Source organism: Gossypium hirsutum, chromosome A04, assembly GCF_007990345.1.
Source record: "Gossypium hirsutum isolate 1008001.06 chromosome A04, Gossypium_hirsutum_v2.1, whole genome shotgun sequence".
NCBI lineage: Eukaryota > Viridiplantae > Streptophyta > Magnoliopsida > Malvales > Malvaceae > Gossypium > Gossypium hirsutum.
This window is the reverse complement of record NC_053427.1, coordinates 4,818,883-4,837,414: the sequence shown is the minus strand read 5'-3', so window position 1 is coordinate 4,837,414 and position 18,532 is coordinate 4,818,883. Positions and strand designations below refer to the sequence as shown.

The 18,532-nt window shown below is 33.5% G+C and overlaps 1 protein-coding gene and 1 non-coding gene across 4 annotated transcripts; both read right to left on the bottom strand.

Moving 5' to 3' along the window:
• Positions 1-1,622: 1,622 nt before the first annotated feature.
• On the bottom strand, positions 1,623-4,491 carry LOC107948626 (N-alpha-acetyltransferase 50). Of its 3 annotated transcripts, XM_016883246.2 has the most exons (4): positions 3,914-4,491; positions 2,376-2,498; positions 1,846-2,057; positions 1,623-1,745 (listed from the first exon to the last, which is right to left on the bottom strand). In XM_016883246.2, the coding sequence occupies exons 1-3, from the start codon at positions 4,065-4,067 to the stop codon at positions 1,852-1,854; spliced, it is 483 nt and encodes a 160-aa protein (XP_016738735.1). In that variant the 5' UTR covers positions 4,068-4,491; the 3' UTR covers positions 1,623-1,745; positions 1,846-1,851. The 3 variants fall into 3 exon arrangements, with proteins under 3 accessions (XP_016738735.1, XP_016738736.1, XP_016738733.1); XM_016883247.2 differs by having other exon boundaries at positions 1,623-2,016; XM_016883244.2 differs by having other exon boundaries at positions 1,710-2,057.
• On the bottom strand, positions 4,466-4,547 carry TRNAS-AGA (transfer RNA serine (anticodon AGA)). Its single transcript has one exon. It is a non-coding gene; the product is annotated as a tRNA-Ser (tRNA).
• Positions 4,548-18,532: the final 13,985 nt, after the last annotated feature.

Here is an 18,532-nt window from a genome sequence, read left to right as displayed (position 1 = left end):
ATGAATCAATTAGTCAAATGAATAACTTGAATCAATTCCCAATGATTCGATATGACGAGGCTCGGATGCCACTTGTTAGAATTTATAAAATAAATCTACAATATAACTTAATAAACCAGGATCTGTCATGTCAAATCATTAAGAATAAATCAAGAACAAAACTAGATGCAGAAGCGTACTTGAATCCATGGATTCCTTGAAATTTTCTGGAACTTGGGGATTTGATCTTCCAAATTAGCACACAAGAAACTCAGAGAATATCTGCTCTTTCTTTCCTAATGATGGGATATTAGAAAAGATATCTTTTGTATAATTTGGGGACCATAACCCTAATATTTATAACCTTGGCATATTAGTTCTAATCAAATTCTAATTAGCCCATCATTAATTAGAATTTGATTAGAAGAGTATCTACACATATTTGACCTATACTTTATTTATTTAATAATTAAAATCCCAATAAAATTCTAACCAAATTAGATCACTTTTAATTTGGGCTAACCTATCATGATAGTAAATAATAACATGTAATTATCCTTATTATATATGTGATGTCCAAATTTTCTAACATAAATCTCATATTTTAGATAAGTAAAGGGATGACTAATATGACAGTTCTAAGAGATTCCTCATATTTCTTCAACTTATCATCATCTCCAAGTTTGTTAAACAAATCAAAAGATGGAGCACAAATTTTATTAGCTTGAGAAGTGGAAGATGAAGATATGATATTGTTCTTAGCATGCTGTTGAATTTGACCTTTGAGCATAAATCCATGTACAATTTTCTTGATCTTTTAATGCCTCAATAGCTCCAATGCAACTCATGGTTTTAATCCTTTTTGCTATACTTTTCAAATCAAATGGCTGTTTTTTTCTTAAGCAAATGGTAATGGTAGATATGAGGTTCTTATATAGTGACTTTATGGGGGGAAACCAAAGATGGTATTCAAATAAAAGAAATGGTTTTAATTGTATCCTACAATAGAGACAATGATAGTAAAGAAATGAACAAAATCACCAAAGATAAGGTTTTGGATGGTTTGTTTTTGGTTCCTTTGGATTTGGGGGATGAATCCTTCACTATTTACATCCAATTTATTGGTTTCTATTACATCTTTCCATGAAAAATTGAAATCCTAATGTGACTTGAGAAGTGGATTGGCTTGTTCTCTATTTATGTTTAAATTCTTCCCATGTTTTTTTGTTTTTGGGATTTGAAGTTTTAAACTCCCTTTGTTTGCCAGTAAAATGTTTGTTTTTAAGCTCCGAAAAATAATTTACTTTTCTGATATTTGGATGAATCTATATAAAATATTTTTTATTTTTTGACAGATTTCTTAAAAATATTTTCCAAAAAAACTATTTTTAAATATATTAATAAATTCATGTTTTAAATTATTTTTACATATATTACAATGATTTATTTATAAATAAATAAATACAAATGTTTTGCTACAAGTACATTAGTGAAAATTGAAAATAGTGATCAACCCCTTAAAGGGTTGAAACAGGCCAAAACTCAACAGATACCTAATTTAGTATTCACATAAACCAAAGCAATTGTATCAAATTCGGAGAAATGTAGTGATTGCATTTTGCTGGAGCAACAAAATCATTTAATGACATTAACTGGCAATGGTCACATTGACCAACGAAAGTGTTGAACAAGACTAACAAAATTTCAGCTCAAAAGATAAAAACCAATCATAACTGGCATCATTAACGCCATATCTCATGTCATTCATGCATCACAGCATCCTTATCGTCAAAATAATTCCCAAAAGTGTAGGAATTGATCAAATTCACTAAGATAACAATAACCAATTCCTCTAGATAACATTACCAGCTTTTAATTGTTATTTCTTCGCTTGTGAGAACAAAGCAGTCTGGGAGGGTCAATATTTGTGTAATACTTCTTGATTGTCTCTGTGATTTCAAATCCAAATTTCTTATAGAAGTTGATGGCATCTTCGTTGTTTGTCTGAACATGCAAGTAGATTTCCGGTATGTTTTGCTTCGAACAGAGATAAAGAACATGGTTCAATAGCCTTGTACTTGCATAAATTAAAGATTTTTAACGAACTATGGCTTCTATTCAGAATCAATGAGAACATAATTTTTCAGCAAAAACATGCTGAGGCAGTTTAGTTACACCCTACATTTCTTCATCGTTGACCTCATTGCAATTTGCAAAAGACAACCATTATTGTGCCACTGAACATGGGCAGATATTTTAAGAGCACAAGTGAAACCAGAAGTGATCCGATTCAAATTAGAGGTATTGATAATGTTAAAGGACAATACTAAGATCATCCAATTAGCAATTAGTTTCTTGCATGACCTATTCCAAGGAAATGTTGTTTGTCTACTCACCAATTCCTAGCCCACGATATGGTGCTAAAACACCCAATGTCATGATGCACACACGGATGGCCACACCTTCCTTCTTTTGCAGCCGGCAAGCAATTGATCCGACACAGATGTCACTGTAATATGCTGAGTTAGAATGCAAAAGAGTGATTGTTAGAACAAAATACTAATTTTTGGATAACACAGGCTATTCTCCAACTTACTCTCATCAGGTCTCAACTCATGTAATAGCTATGTATAACAATCACATCATCTGTTACGTGAATATGCATGCATCACCACAAACAATTTATTCCGAGCCAACAAATTGAATAAAAAATAATTAATTATAGCTTTCTAATCATCAATGTGTAACATAGTAATTGATATCATATGATGAAGCCACTATGACAGGGACATTACAAACATGCTCTGCACATTCATAAGATCATAGAGTTAAAAGAGGATAGAGTTGCTCCAAACTTCAACTGAGTGTATTTCTTAGAGCATGACTTGAGGATTAAGGAGAAAATAAAACAAATATGCAGTTACCAAGACAGAAGGAAACGATAAGATAACTTCTCTCCAAGAAGTAACAGGTTTTGAAATTTCTACAGTTTCTGTGAAAAGATGTAGACCATCAAGCTCAATAGGTGCCCTTCAATGCAAGGCAGCAAATTTCAGAATCAGGAAGTCTTTAGCCAGGGTTTTTATGACTCTAAAGTTCGCCAGAAAACTTCAGGGATAGCTACTACTACCCGCTATTTAACAGTGTAAAAGCAATGCAGGATAAGGAAGGATGTATTAACGTTACACAATATGCAGAAGATCATGGAAGAAAAGGTGACTGGACCAACTAAGATTGGTAACATAAATATTCGAGTGTAAGGCAGCACAAGCACAACAGCAGAAGCAAAGAGTGTTTTTGAGGCATGTTTTCATGAGGATGACTGGTGACACGCATTTTTAGAATTTAATAAGCCCAGAATATTGACCATTGAGACCAAAACACAATAAATAGAGCAAGCAATTCAATATAGGTCGGGTTATCTAACCTAAACTATCTAATCCAACAAGGAATTGCTTCTACCAATGATCACATGAGAAGACACTAAACTGATAACCGAAAACATGTTAACGGTATCGAAGGTCACTCATGTGTAGGTCATTCAGTAACTTGAAACATCAAGGATAAAGTTTCTAGTCTTGGAGAATCTATACATATTAAACCATTTTCCAATCATGTATAATCAAATGCCAATATAAATCAAACTAGCCCATAAAAGGCCATCAATCTTCCGACTCAAAGAACCAAAAAGCCAAAATCAAACGCAGAAATCAAAACCAACAAAATAAATTCCCATAATAGGATACTAACTACATACCCAGAGGGAAAGAGAACAACAATAAAATTCCCAATAGATGGCATATACTAAAGAACACAAAAGAAAAAAAAACCAGTGCAAAGAAAATGCCAAACAACATTGGACCAACCAAAAAGAGTTCAACAACTTTAAAAAAAAATGAAAACCCAGAAAAAGATTAGGAAAAACGGAGCAAACCAAGCTTGGTGAATTCGCCAGAAGCGAGAGCATCGGCGTAGTACTTATCGTTGTAACGAACAGGGAAGAGAGCTGTGTTGAGCTTCTTCAGCTGCATCACGTTCTTGTCCCTCACTCCATCAAGTGATATTGCTACTTCTCGCCCAGCCCCCATTTCTTAACTCCTTTGCGATCTATTGGTCCAATAAAACAAAAGATTTGCAGAGGGGATATAATAATGGTGTGGTGAGGGATTGTACAGACAGACTTAGATTTCTTGTATGTGACAAAAGAGGAAGGGTAGGTTGGCTTTTCAATTTACAGCGACGGTGGAGGGATTCGCTACTCATGGAACTTGGGGTTTCTCGTTTCCCTGAGAAAGACCCAGCGAAGTGGAACCTCGATTTTCCTGAGAAAGAAGAGAGCAAACGAAACAGCAGCCTGAGAAGAGAAGATATGCGAGGGTAAGAAGATGAAGAACAAAAGAAGAAGGAATGAAGAAGAATGAGATGGACTGATGAAGGAGACGGAAAATGATTTCAGGACCAAGAAAATAAAAACACAGTGCAAAAGCGTGGACGGCAGGATTCGAACCTGCGCGGGCAGAGCCCACATGATTTCTAGTCATGCCCGATAACCACTCCGGCACGTCCACTGATTTCGTTGGTTGTTGTCATTGTTTACTTAATATTGTATTCTTTTGCATACCACCACAACGTACATTCATTCTCTTTTTGAATTTAAAAACAACCATCTCATTTATCATAAATATTTAAAAATTCATTTTTAAGATTATCTAAAAATAAAAATATTACCATCTCTTAATTTTTTTATAAATTGGAAATAAAAAATCTTTTTTTTTTGGTTTTAACTCTCAATATTTTGCTCTTCCTTTTATAACTTTAGTTATTTCAGTGTCATGGTTGAACTGATGAAGGCAGTCCAAAGCAACAAAGGTTTACAATTTGTTGGCTACTGTATACATTTGGTTTCCATAAATCTTGAGTTGAGTCGAGTTGAGTAGAATTTTAAAATTTTCGAATATTTTTTGGGGTCATTTGTATTTTAGGTTTACGTTTTCAAGTTAGGTCACTATAAGTTTTAGTTATTATGTGTTTTAAGTGTTCCAATTTTTGGCCTGTTAAAATACGTCCGTCTCTGTACTCAGACAAAATTTGAAATTTAATCTTTGTACTTAAAAATATCAAAATTAGATTTTCTTAATTTTTTTATTTAAAAATTTCAGTTTAGTCATTAATGTTATTAGTATTTTCCATCAAAATTTGCTAACTTGGTATGTTAATTAAACTATCCTCATATGATACTGCATATGATTGACAAAAAGTAAACATATTAAGTTGACAAATTTTGACAGAAATTACAAACTACGATAATAATTATGATTAGAATTTTTAAATTGAAAAAAAAGTAGGATTAAAATTTTAAATTTTATAGTACATGTGAATAAATCTCAAATTTTAGATAAGTAAAGGGATGACCAACATGACAGTTCTAAGAGATTCCTCATATTTCTTCAACGTATCATCATCTCCAAGTTTGTTAAAGAAATCAGAAGATGGAGCACAAATTTTATTAGCTTGAGAAGTGGAAGATAAAGATATGATATTGCTCTTAGCATGCTGTTGAATTGGACCTTTGAGCATAAATCCATGTACAAATTCCTTGATCTTTCAATGCCTCAATAGCTCCAATGCAACTCATGGTTTTAATCGTTTTTGCTATACTTTTTAGATCAAATGGCTATTTTTTCTTAAGTAAATGGTAATGGTGGATATGAGGTTCTTATATAGTGACTTTATGGGGAGGGGGGAAACTAGAGATGGTATTCAAATAAAAAAAATGGTTTTAATTGTATACTACAATAGAGACAATGATAGTAAAGAAATGAACAAAATCACCAAAGATAAGATTTTGGGATGGTTTGTTTTTGGTTCCTTTGGATTTAGGGGATGAACCCTTCACTATGTACATCCAATTTATTGGTTTCTATTACATATTTCCATGAAAAATTGAAATCCTAATGTGACTTGAGAAGTGGATTGGCTTGTTCTCCATCTATGTTCAAATTCTTCCCATGTTTTTTTGTTTTTGGGATTTGAAGTTTTAGGTTCCATTTGTTTGCCAGTAAAATGTTTGTTTTTAGGCTCCAGAAAATGATTTCTGAAAAATGATTTACTTTTTTAGTGTTTGGATGAATCTGTGTAAAATATTTTTTGTTTTTTGGCAGATTTCCTGAAAATATTTTCCGAAAAAGCTGTTTTTACATGTATTAATAAATTTATATATATATTAATAAATTTAAATTTAAATTATTTTTACATATATTACAATAATTTATTTATATATAAATAAATCAAATTATTATACAAATGTTTTGCTACAAGTACATTAGTGAAAATTGAAAATAGTGATCAACCCCTTAAAGGGTTGAAACAGGCCAAAACTCAACAGATGCCGAATATCTTCCAATACCTAATTTAATATTCACATAAACCATACCAATTGTATCAAATTCGGAGAATTGTAGTGATTGTATTTTGCTGGAGCAACAAAATCATTTAATGACATTAACCGACAATGGTCACATTGACCAACGAAAGTGTTGAACAAGACTAACAAAATTTCAGCTCAAAAGATAAAAACCAATCATAGTTGGCATCATTAACGCCATATCTCTTGTCATTCATGCATCACAGCATCCTTATCGTCAAAATAATTCCCAGAAGTATAGGAATTGATCAAATTCACTAAGATAGCTGTAAGAGGCTAATTTTGTACTGGGCTCCCCAAAATAATAACCGAATCAATAAAGCCAAAGGATACAATCGGTCGAAAACGAGCTAAAAAGGGCCAAATTGAAAGACAATCATTAAATTTTAGTCAAATTAAAAAGATGGAGAAAGCTAAGGAGTTCAAATTTTGTTGACTTGGTAAAAGGTTAAAAATAGGAATATATGATTTTTTTGTTGTTTTTATTTTATTTAGGCTATTTTTAGTAAACTCCGTGTATATAAATAGGGGTATTTTGTTCTTTGAAAGGGGACTTGGATGAAGACTTTTGTCTTCCTACTTCAATTTGAAATTGGATTATTCTCTCTTTTCCTATCTCCATTAGAATTGAATTATTTTCTTTTCTCTTTTAATTACGTGGGAATTTTGTCAATTTCATCTCAATTTATTTGTTTTTTTCTAAATTCGTCCAATTGTTTTTAGCCCTTCCCTTTTTTTATTGTTTTGCAATTAAGTTTTCATTTTTTTTGCCCTAAAATTTGTTTTGACTGCATTTTGGTCCTGCTTGAGGTTGTGCGTTTTGGAGGGTGGGGATTATTTCCCTTTTGGTCCCTCCTTGTTATTCGCATGTTCAAATTGGTCCATTTCATTTTATTTATTTTTTATTTGCCCCAAAATTTTGCTTTAAGGTTCGAGTTAATCTTTTTTTTTCGTTATTTTATTATCAAATTAACTAATTTAATATATTATTACTATTATTATTATGTTTCTATTTATATTTATTTTGTTATTCTAATACTATTATTATTTATCTAATTTTTATTTATCTATTTATATTTCTACTATTATTATATTTCTATTTATTATATTTTTATTTCTATTTATATACTAATATTATTTTCATTATTATTTTTCTTATATATGTTTTTTACTTTTTTTTATTAACATTTATTTATTTATTTTATATTTTTTATTATCTATTTAAACTTTTTATATAACGCTCATTTCAAATTTTTATACATTATTTACTTTAATATTTTCACATATTATGTACTTCAAACTTTTTTTTACACATTATATATTTTGAATTGTTTATATATTTTCATATACATTATGTATTTATTTGTTATTTGTGATTCATTATTATAACATTTTGTTTATGAATTATTACTTTGCGTTGTACATTATTATTCCATCGCATTTTATTCGTTTAAAAGGTCGTGTTTTAATATCGTTTAAGTTTTAAAATCATTTTATTCAAAAGTTTTCAAAATAAGGCAATACTCAGTATTTGGCATCTTTGAGAAGATTATGCCCTAACTTGTTGGGTTCCAATTTTCCTCGTTAAATCTAAGTAACCGAGTACCCCTTTTTCAATCAAAAGGCATAAGTTTCAAATACAAGCTTATTCTCAGGAATTCGAGGTGTTGTGTCCTAACTCACTGGATATGACATTTTGTATCTCAAGATAAGGATTTCTAAAAAATAAAGGCAATGTTCTATGTTTGGAAATCCGAGAAATCGTGCCCTAACGTGTTGGGTTTCGATTTTTCGTTGGACCAAATAATCCAATATCCTTTTGTAATTTTCAAATGTATGAGCTTTTGAAAATCAAGAATTGATCGTGGTTTCGAAGGTTTAAAGAATCATGTCCTAACGTGCTGGATGTGATATTATATTCCTTCGAAACAAGAGCATTTTAATGTTCAATTTGAGTTATTCAAATGCTTTAAAAGAAATTGTATTTCAATTTTTTTAAAAAAAACTTTAGACAATAGGACATTAATTAATCAATTGGTACCAATTTTGGGCATTACGAGGGTGCTAACCCTTCCTCGTGTGTAACCGACTCCCGAACCCTTTTTTTCTCAAATTTTGTAGACCCAAAATCATTGTTTTAATAAATCAAAATGTTTTATTAAAATGACCAATCTCAAGGTGATCCGATCACACCTCAAAAAAAGATCGGTGGCGACTCCATTTTTGTTTTTAAGTCGACTCCTGTTTTTCAACAAAAAAAATGGTATCGATAGCTTGGCGACTCCACTGGGGACCAATAAGAGAGTTAAGCCGTAAAATTGATTATTTTCTATCCTTTTGTCAAAAATTGAAATTTTGATTTGAAAATCATGATTCTTTTGTTACATTTGTTTATGATCCCTATGTTTGCTAGAATATTTTTGCATTGCATTGCATGATCGTTGTGGTTACACCTTTTAAGTGGGAGTGAGAAACTATGCCTTCGTAAGGTTTTCTCCTCCGCATAGGCTAGTGGACTGCTTCCGGGATACATCCGTACCTATTTCTTCGTGAGGTTTTCACCTCCGCATAGCCATAGGGAAATGTATTCCCCTGAACTGAACTCGATCCACATGAGCCTATAATAGGTGAGGATTGAGGAATCTGCTAGTTCAGGTATCCTGTCTTTAGAATCAAACCGTATATAGCGAGCCTTAAGAGTCCACCCTAGGTAGAACTGTACCCGAAATCTAGTGGTCACCCGAATAGGTGCTTTATTTGTTATTTATTTATTTTGTACTAACGTGTTTGCTTTTGTTTTGTTTATAACTGCATTGCATTACATCATCATAGAAAGGAAGTGTTGATTCATATTCGATTATTAAATAGAACAGTTTGTCATGGGAAAATGGATTTCTTAATAAAGTGGATTATAATACGGTTGTTTGAATATGGACCAAGTAAGCACAACGAAAGAAGGCTGATAGTTCGCGAAGGAAAACAAGACTTTGTTTTATTGCTTGAGGATTCAAGCTGATAAAGATTATTCGAGAGCTGTCACATCCCAACTTTCTTAAAGGAGTTAACAAGCATCACGAGGATAAGTGAGTAATAAGTCGCGTCCCGAATCAAGCAAAAAGGAGCTAGTGGAGGCATCTATTGGAATTTTGCGAGATTTGACTTTTACGAAGAAAAGGGGTCGGTGTCTTTGCTTGAAATATAAGGGCAAGGCTGCATATGTAATCCGTTTTATGTAAAGGAATTTGTTTTCTAGAAAAGTTGTTCTAATAGAATTGAATTCAGAATCAACGCCCACATTTCTTTTGCTTTCATCACATGCATTTGCATTGCATTGCATTGCATCATTTGCATTAGATTTCCACAAAGGACCCTAATTAATTGAAATCATTTCAGTTAATCTGGAAACCGATAAAAACTTACCAACCAAGTGTCGTTATGGTATCCGTACTAAGACAAAAGATATGGACCAAAGATTGGAAAGACTTAAACAATTTCAAAAAAAATGCAAGACCAGTTACAAATACAAATGCAAGAGCAACTAACAAAGATTCGGCAAGATATGAGAGGCCAAATGCTAGAGTCTCAAAGGAATATGATGAATCCGTTGTCCCAATTACTGACTAAGGGGCTAGAAAAAGGAAAAAGGTCCATGATTAATGCTGGGGAGGACAACAAGGGGCCTCTCTACCCTCCCGGTTTCACCCTGACAAGTGCTCAGACATCTCCACAAGGTGTACCTATCTAGAAATATCAGGCCGATACCTCGGCACCAGTGGATTACCTAATAGGCTCAGGCTCCAATCCGGGGGGCAATCTAATCATTCATGTAGTTCCTGATCTAGACAAAATGGAAAAATTAAAGAGGGAACTCCCAAAACAACTGAAAGACTGGTACAAATGGCTGGAGGAAAAGTTCAAGGCGATGGAAAATGCTGATGATTATCGTGGAATTGACTTCAGGGACCTGAGCTTGGTTCCGAACTTAATACTTCCCGACAAGTTTAAAATGTCTGAATTTGAAAAGTATAACGGGACTAGTTGTCCTGAAGCTCATATCACCATCTTTTGCAGACAAATGACTGTGTATGTCAATAATAACCAATTATTGATTCACTGTTTCCAAGAAATTCTGGTTGGGACAGCATCCAAATGGTACAACCAATTGAGCTGTACCTAGATCAATTCATGGAAGGATTTAGCACAGGCCTTCATGAAGCAGTATGGTCATGTGACGGATATGACTCCTGATAGGATCACTTTACAGAGTATGAAAAAGAAACTGAATGAGAGTTTCTGGCAATACGCCCAAAGGTGGAGGGAAACTGCCATACAAGTTCAGCTACCTCTCTTAGAAAAAGAGACTACCATACTTTTCATCAATACTCTGAAAGCCCTGTTCATTAACCATATATTGGGAAGCACTACCCTGAGCTTTTCAGATATAGTAATGTCTGGTGAGATGATTGAAAACACGGTAAGGAGTGAGAAGATAAATGCGGGAAAGAGCGCTAAAAGGTCAACCCCGAGAAACAAGGAAAATGAAGCGAACACCGTGAGCATGTCTTCCAAATTGGTTAACGTAGGCCAGCCGAGGGCTGTAACCACTAGCTATCAATACTCTTCAAGACAGTAATCCAACTTAAGGCCAAATACAGAAAGGTTCAGATTTACACCCATCGCGATATCATATAAGGAGTTGTATCAAAATCTTTTTTATGTGCATGTGGTGTCTCCGTTCTACTCGAAACTCGTGCAACCTCCATTCCTAAAATGGTATAATGAGAATGCTCAATGTGAGTACCACGCAGGAATAACAGGACACTTAATCGAAAACTGCACTACATTTAAAAAGTTAGTCGAAAAATTTATTGAAATGGGAATTGTGAAGTTTGATGATTCCCCAGAACCTAATTATTCTGGCAATGAAGTGAATAGGATATTTGAAAGTGGGGACAAAAGAGTTGCGATGACGTGAACAAGTCAAAAGCCTGAAAGGAATATCAGGGAATCTAAATGACATATCCGAAGAGAGAATCGGGGAATAAAATTTTCCATATCCTTGCATACTTGGGAATGTTTTGAACAATGAGACTGTGGAAGAGGTCTTTGTATTTTTAGAGCTAATCTAGAGTAATATTTAAAACACGCTTGTTGCTTTAAGCCTAGAGGCAATAAAAATCCTTTTGTGACATAGGCTTGTGTCCAGAATTTTTATTTCAATAAAATGCATCTTTTTGAGCAAATATTCTTTCATTTTTTTTCCATTTCATAGTATACATTATTTTGTTATTTGGACTGTCTTTTAAATATTATTTTATTATTCATTCATGATCATATCATACAAATAATCATCCTTAGAATCATTTATTCTTTGGAAATATGCCTTTGTACCTACAATAGGTCCCAAGATATCAACGACATGAGCAACGCTGTAACTGACTGCCTTTTAGGGTGAGATATGTGTTTAAGCAGATCTCAAGACTTTGAAGATGACAGAGATTATAACCTATGTCCTGATTTTTTTAAGGATGGTAGAACATTATGAAAAATAGATCCTACTCTACAAAGGGTCAGTAGACATTGTGAGCAAGAGGTAAAGATCGAAGCCTGCATTGCCACGAAGACAAAGCGAATCATCATTGAGTTACTCCAAGATTTCAAAGATGTTTTCGTATAATCATGTCCGGATATGCCCGGGATATTAAGACCTATAGATGCTAATGTCTATACGGTCTTAGAAGGATACATGTTAATAGTTTCACGGTAGCCACATTAATCATGAGGTTTGGGTACTATTGATCCACCATAGAGGGGGATTATATCAGTTAGGCAATATTTAGGGAGACAAGATTCATGTGCCTCATTCATTTCTTCACAGACTTTCTCTACCAGGGGGCATGGATGTTATCAGACCATTATTGTCTAATCGATTCATCTTGGTGGTCGTCGATAACTTCACAAAGAGGGTGAAGGTCACTTCATATGCCAGTATTAAAAGGTTAATAGTCATTCAAATCCAAAAAAAAGAGAGGGAAAGATCAGGTGCCGACATGTAATATCAGAAAAGATCGTGTCTAATACAACTGCACAATGTCAAAAGTTTACAGTCTATTCAAAGATCAGACACCATATCACAGTGCAGCGAAGGCAGCCAAAAAGAAAGAAGCAAAAAAGATTGTGGAAGGTGACCCAGACTTGTAAAGATTGATATAAAGAAGTTACCGTTTACCCTATATACTTATCAAACGTCAGCTAAGACCTTCATCCGGGCAATGTCTTTCTCATTAGTTTATGGAATAGAAGAGTTTTGTCCATTATTTCTTTTCTCCGAGTCTTGCCAGAACTAAAGGTTGGATGAGGTAGAATGGATCCAATCCCTATATAATCGGTCGAATTTGAAGGATATCTGTCACAATCAGATGATGCGGGCTTATGACAAAGGGGGTTCATCCTAGAGAATTGGAGACCTGGCATTAAAGAAGATCTTTTCTATACAAAAGAACTTTAGAGGAAAGTTGATGTCAAATTGGGAAGGACCTTATGTAGTAAAGAAGGCCTGTTCTAGAGGAGTATTGATCTTGATAGAGATGGATGGCAAGGACCTTCCCAATCCGATGAACTCAGATTTAGTCACAGTTAATAGTTTAAAAAAAAGAACACAAAAAATAAAAGAAAAAGAAACAAGTGAGGTAAAGGCGAAAACCCGTAAAGAGCGCCTTGAGACCAAATGAGATTTGAGTTGAAAACCTGAAAAGGGCGACTTAAATTTGGATCAAAATGGGGCATACAATAGTCTTGTTATGTTTGAATTAACAATGAAGAAGTATGCTACGTCTTGGGGCATCGAAAAAATATTCCGGATTCTCTAAACACAAATTGAGCTCAAAATGGTCCTCAAGAAGTTGGTACAGAGAAGCTCAGGCTGCGATATCTAGGGCACTTAGTTTTCGTCTTACCCATTTTGAATTTGCTATCATTTGACTACTTTATTCGTTTCAAAATACACTTGTAATAAATTTCTTTTTTAATTGCATTTGCTATCATTGATTAACTTATTTGTTTCGAGCTATGCTCTCGATTAATTTCCTTCTTGTCCATTGTTATGATTTTTTTTCAAGCATTTTACATTGAAATAACGATTAGTGGACTAACAGTACTTTCATTAAAGGAGTTCCGCATATTACTCTAGAAGTTTCTAAATAATATAAGAATCTGAAACAGGACTATTGTTTAGAACTCGCCAAGCTTAAGGGTTGGAAATATTAGAGAAAGATGATCATCTCTTTGGAACTTTTATTGTTTGAACAAGACATTTCGTCAGTGATACAACCTCGACAAATAACGAGCAAGTCAACCCAAGTGTAAAAGGGGATCATTCTTGGGAAAAGAAAAATGATACTCTGCATTCATGCAAATATCAGACATATATATCTGATCATTACACCCAGGGAATGGTGTAACAGATTAAATTGATTGAAGATGATACAACTCCTATACCTCTGAGTTGCAGCAGAATGGATGGAAGAAATGAAATGTTATTCCTCTGAAGTTGCAGTGAGAGGTACAAATTTTATATCTCAGAAGGTACAGTGAAATAGACCCTGAAGTTGCAATGGGGTAAACCAGTTGAGCAAAAAAGATTGTTTCTGCGGGTTTTCTGTTAGAAAATACCACCCGAGTAAAAAGGCAGCATAATACGACAGTGATAAAACTCTGATGAATAACGAGTGATGACACTTTAAACTTTTAAAAAAAGGAATCATTCTCATGACATTTCTACATTCATATCATTCATAGCACATTTGGTTAGGAGCATCTGATTTATTTTGATCATAGTATCCAAATCATTTGGCATAAACATAGGCATATGGAACCGAGTCTACAGGGTATGTTCCCTAGAGGACAGTGTAACGACATCGGTGAATTTAAGTTTTATCTTCTTAAGGTAGCAAGGAAGCAGACTAGAAATTACAGATCTTATCTCCATGTATCGACTATGGAGCAGATCGAAAATGGTGAGTCTTGTCTCCATGTATCAGCTATGGAGCAGATCTTAGCCACTGGTCTTATCTCTCTGAGGTAGTAGGAGAGTAGGTTGAAGATACGAGCCTTAATCTCTTAAGCAGTAGGATAATAGGCTGAAAATTACAGATCTTATCTCCATGTATCGGCTATGGAGCAGATCGAAAATCATGAGTCTTATCTCCATGTATCGACTATGGCGCAGATTTTAGCCACCAGCATTATCTCTCTAATGTAGCAAGAGAGCAGGTTGAAGATACAAGTCTTATCTTCCTGAGGTAGCAAGGAAGCAGACTAAAAATTACAGATCTTATCTCCATGTATCGACTATGGAGCAGATAAAAAATGGCGAGTCTTATCTCCATGTATCGGCTATGGAGCAGATTTTAGCCACTGGCCTTATCTCTATGAGGTAGCAGGAGAGCAGGTTGAAGACACCGACTTTATCTTCCTGAGGTAGCAAGGAAGCAGACTGAAAATTACAGATCTTATTTCCATGTATCAGCTATGGAGTAGATCGAAAATGGTGAGTCTTATCTCCATGTATCAGCTATGGAGCAGATTTTAGCCAACAGCCTTATCTCTCTTAGGTAGCAAGAGAGCAGGTTGAAGATACAAGTCTTATCTTCTTAAGGTAGGAAGGAAGCAGACTGAAAGTTATAGATCTTATCTCCATGTATTGGCTATGTAGCAGATCAGAAATGGCTATGGAGCAGATCGAAAATGGCGAGTCTTATCTCCATGTATCGACTATGGAGCAGATTTTAGCCACCAGCCTTATCTCTCTAAGGTAGCAAGAGAGCAGGTTGAAGACACCGGCTTTATCTTCTTAAGGTAGCAAGGAAGCAGACTGAAAATTACAGATATTATCTCCATGTATCGGCTATGGAGCAGATTAAAAATGGTGAGTCTTATCTCCATGTATCGACTATGGAGCAGATTTTAGCCACCGGCGTTATCTCTCTGAGGTAGCAAGAAAGCCGGTGGAAGATACAAGTCTTATCTTCCTGAGGTAGCAAGGAAGTAGACTGAAAATTACAGATCTTATCTCTATGTATCGGCTATGGAACAGATTTTAGCCACCTGCCTTATCTCTCTGAGGTAGCAAGAAAGCAAGTCGAAGATACAACTCTTATCTTCCTGAGGTAGCAAAGAAGCAGACTGAAAATTTCAGATATTATCTCCCTAAGCAGTAGTGGAGCAGATCGAAGACGATGAGCCTTATTCCCCTAAGTAGTAAAGTAACAGGCTGAAGATTACAGATCTTATCTCCCTAAGTAGTAGTGGAGCGGATTGAAGACAGTGAGCCTTAACCCCCTAAGTAGTAGGGTAACAGGCTGAAAATTACAGATCTTATCTCCTTAAGCAGTAGTGGAGCAGATCGAAGACAGTGAGCCTTAACCCCTATAAGCAGTAGAGTAATAGGCTGAAAATTTCAGATCTTATTTCCCTAAGCAGTAGTGGAGCAAATCGAAGACAGTGAGCCTTAACTCCCTAAGCAGTAGGGTAACAGGCTGAAAATTACAGATCTTATCTCCCTAAGCAGTAGTGGAGCAGATCGAAGACAGTGAGCCTTATCCCCCTAAGCAGTAGGGAAACAGGCTTGAAATTACAGATCATATCTCCCTAAGCAGTAGTGGCTCAAATTGAAACGAAAATTCTTATACCCTAGAGGATGCAGTGGGTTAAAGCAGGGCTACCTGAAGAAAGGAAGAAAACGAGACTCAACAGGCCCAGGCCAAATTGGTCATTTTATAGTCTTTGCTCCATTCTCATAACACAACAATGAGCAAAGAGGGGCAGCTGTAATAGGCTAATTTTGGCCTGGGCCCCCTAAAAATAATAACCGAATCAATAAAGCCAAAGGATGCAATAGGTCGAAAACGAGCCAAAAATGACCAAATTGAAAGACAATAATTAAATTGTGGCCAAATCAAAAAGCTGGAGAAAGCTAAGGAGTTCAAAATTTGTTGACTTCGTAAAAGGCTAAAAATAGGAAGATATGACTTTTTTTTTGCTTTTATTTTATTTTATTTTATTTAGGCTATTTTTAGTAAACCCCGTGTATATAAATAGGGATATTTTATTCTTTGAAGGGGGACTTGGACGAGGACTTTCGTATTCTTACTTCAGTTTGGAATTGGATTATTCTCTCTTTTCCTATTTCCATTGGAATTGAATTATTTTCTTTTCTCTTTCAATTACGTGGAAATTTTGTCCATTTCATCTCAATTTCTTTATTTTTTCTAAATTCGTCCAATTGTTTTTAGGCCTTCCATTTTTTTATTGTTTTGCACTTAAGTTTTCATTTTTTTGTCCTAAAATTTGTTTTGACTGCATTTTGGTCCTCCTTGAAGCTGTGTGTTTTGGAGGGTAGGGATTATTTCCCTTTTGGTCCCTCCTTGTTATTCACATGTTCAAATTGGTCCATTTCCTTTTATTTATTTTTGATTTGCCCCAAAATTTTGTTAATCTTTTTTTTTATTTTCGTTATTTTATTATCAAATTAACTAATTTAATATTTTATTGCTATTATTATTATGTTTCTATTTATATTTATTTTTTTATTCTAATACTATTATTATTTATCTAATTATTATTTATCTATTTATATTTCTACTATTATTATATTTCTATTTATTATATTTTTATTTCTATTTATATACTAACATTATTTTCATTATTATTTTTCTTATATATGTTTTTTACTTTTGTTATTAACATTCTATTTATTTATTTATTTATTTTACATTTTTTGTTATTATCTATTTAAACTTTTTATATAACGCTCAATTCAAATTTTTATACATTATTTACTTTAATATTTTCATATATTATGTATTTCAAAATTTTTTTTACACATTAAATATTTTGAATTGTTTATATATTTTCATATACATTATGTATTTGTTTGTTATTTGTGATTCATTATTATAACATTTTGTTTATGAATTATTACTTTGCGTTGTACATTATTTTTCCATCGCATTTTATTCGTTTAAAAGGTCGTGTTTTAATATCGTTTAAGTTTTAAAATCATTTTATTCAAAAGTTTTCAAAATAAGGCAATACTCGGTATTTGGCATTTTCGAGAATATTGTGTCCTAACTTACTGGGTTGCAATTTTCCTCGTTGAATCTCAGTAACTGAGTACCCATTTTTCAATCAAAACGCATAAGTTTCAAATACAAGCTTATTCTTAGGAATTTGATGTGTTGTGTCCTAACTTACTGGATAAGACATTTTGTATCTCAAGATAAGGATTTCTAAAAAATAAAGGCACTGTTCTATGTTTGGAAATCCAAGAAATCGTGCCCTAACGTGTTGGATTTCGGTTTTTTGTTATACCAAATAATCGAATATCCTTTTGTAATTTTCAAATGTATGAGCTTTTGAAAATTTCAGCTCAAAAGATAAAAACCGATCATAACTGGCATTGTTAACGCCATATCTCATGTCATTCATGCATCACAGCATCCTTATCGTCAAAATAATTCCCACAAGTATAGGAATTGATCAAATTCACTAAGATAACAATAACCAACGCCTCTAGATAACATTACCAGCTTTTAATTGTTATTTCTTCGCTTGTGAGAACAAAGCAGTCTGGGAGGGTCAATGTTTGTGTAATACTTCTTGATTGTCTCTGTGATTTCAAATCCAAATTTTAAAATTGTCGAATTTTTTTGGGGTCATTTGTATTTTAGGTTTACATTTTCAGGTTAGGTCATTATAAGTTTTAGTTATTATGTGTTTGAAGTGTTCCAATTTCTAGTCTGTTAAAATACGTCCGTCTCTGTACTCAGACAAAATTTGAAATTTAATCTTTGTACTTAAAAATATCAAAATTAGATTTTCTTAATTTTTTTTATTTAAAATTTTCAGTTTAGTCATTAATGTTATTAGTATTTTCCATCAAAATTTGCTAACTTGGTATGTTAATTAAACTATCCTCATATGACACTGCATATGATTGACAAAAAATAAACATATTAAGTTGACAAATTTTGACAGAAATTACAAACTACGATAATAATTATGATTAGAATTTTTAAATTGAAAAAAAAGTAGGATTAAAATTTTAAATTATAAAGTACATGTGAATAA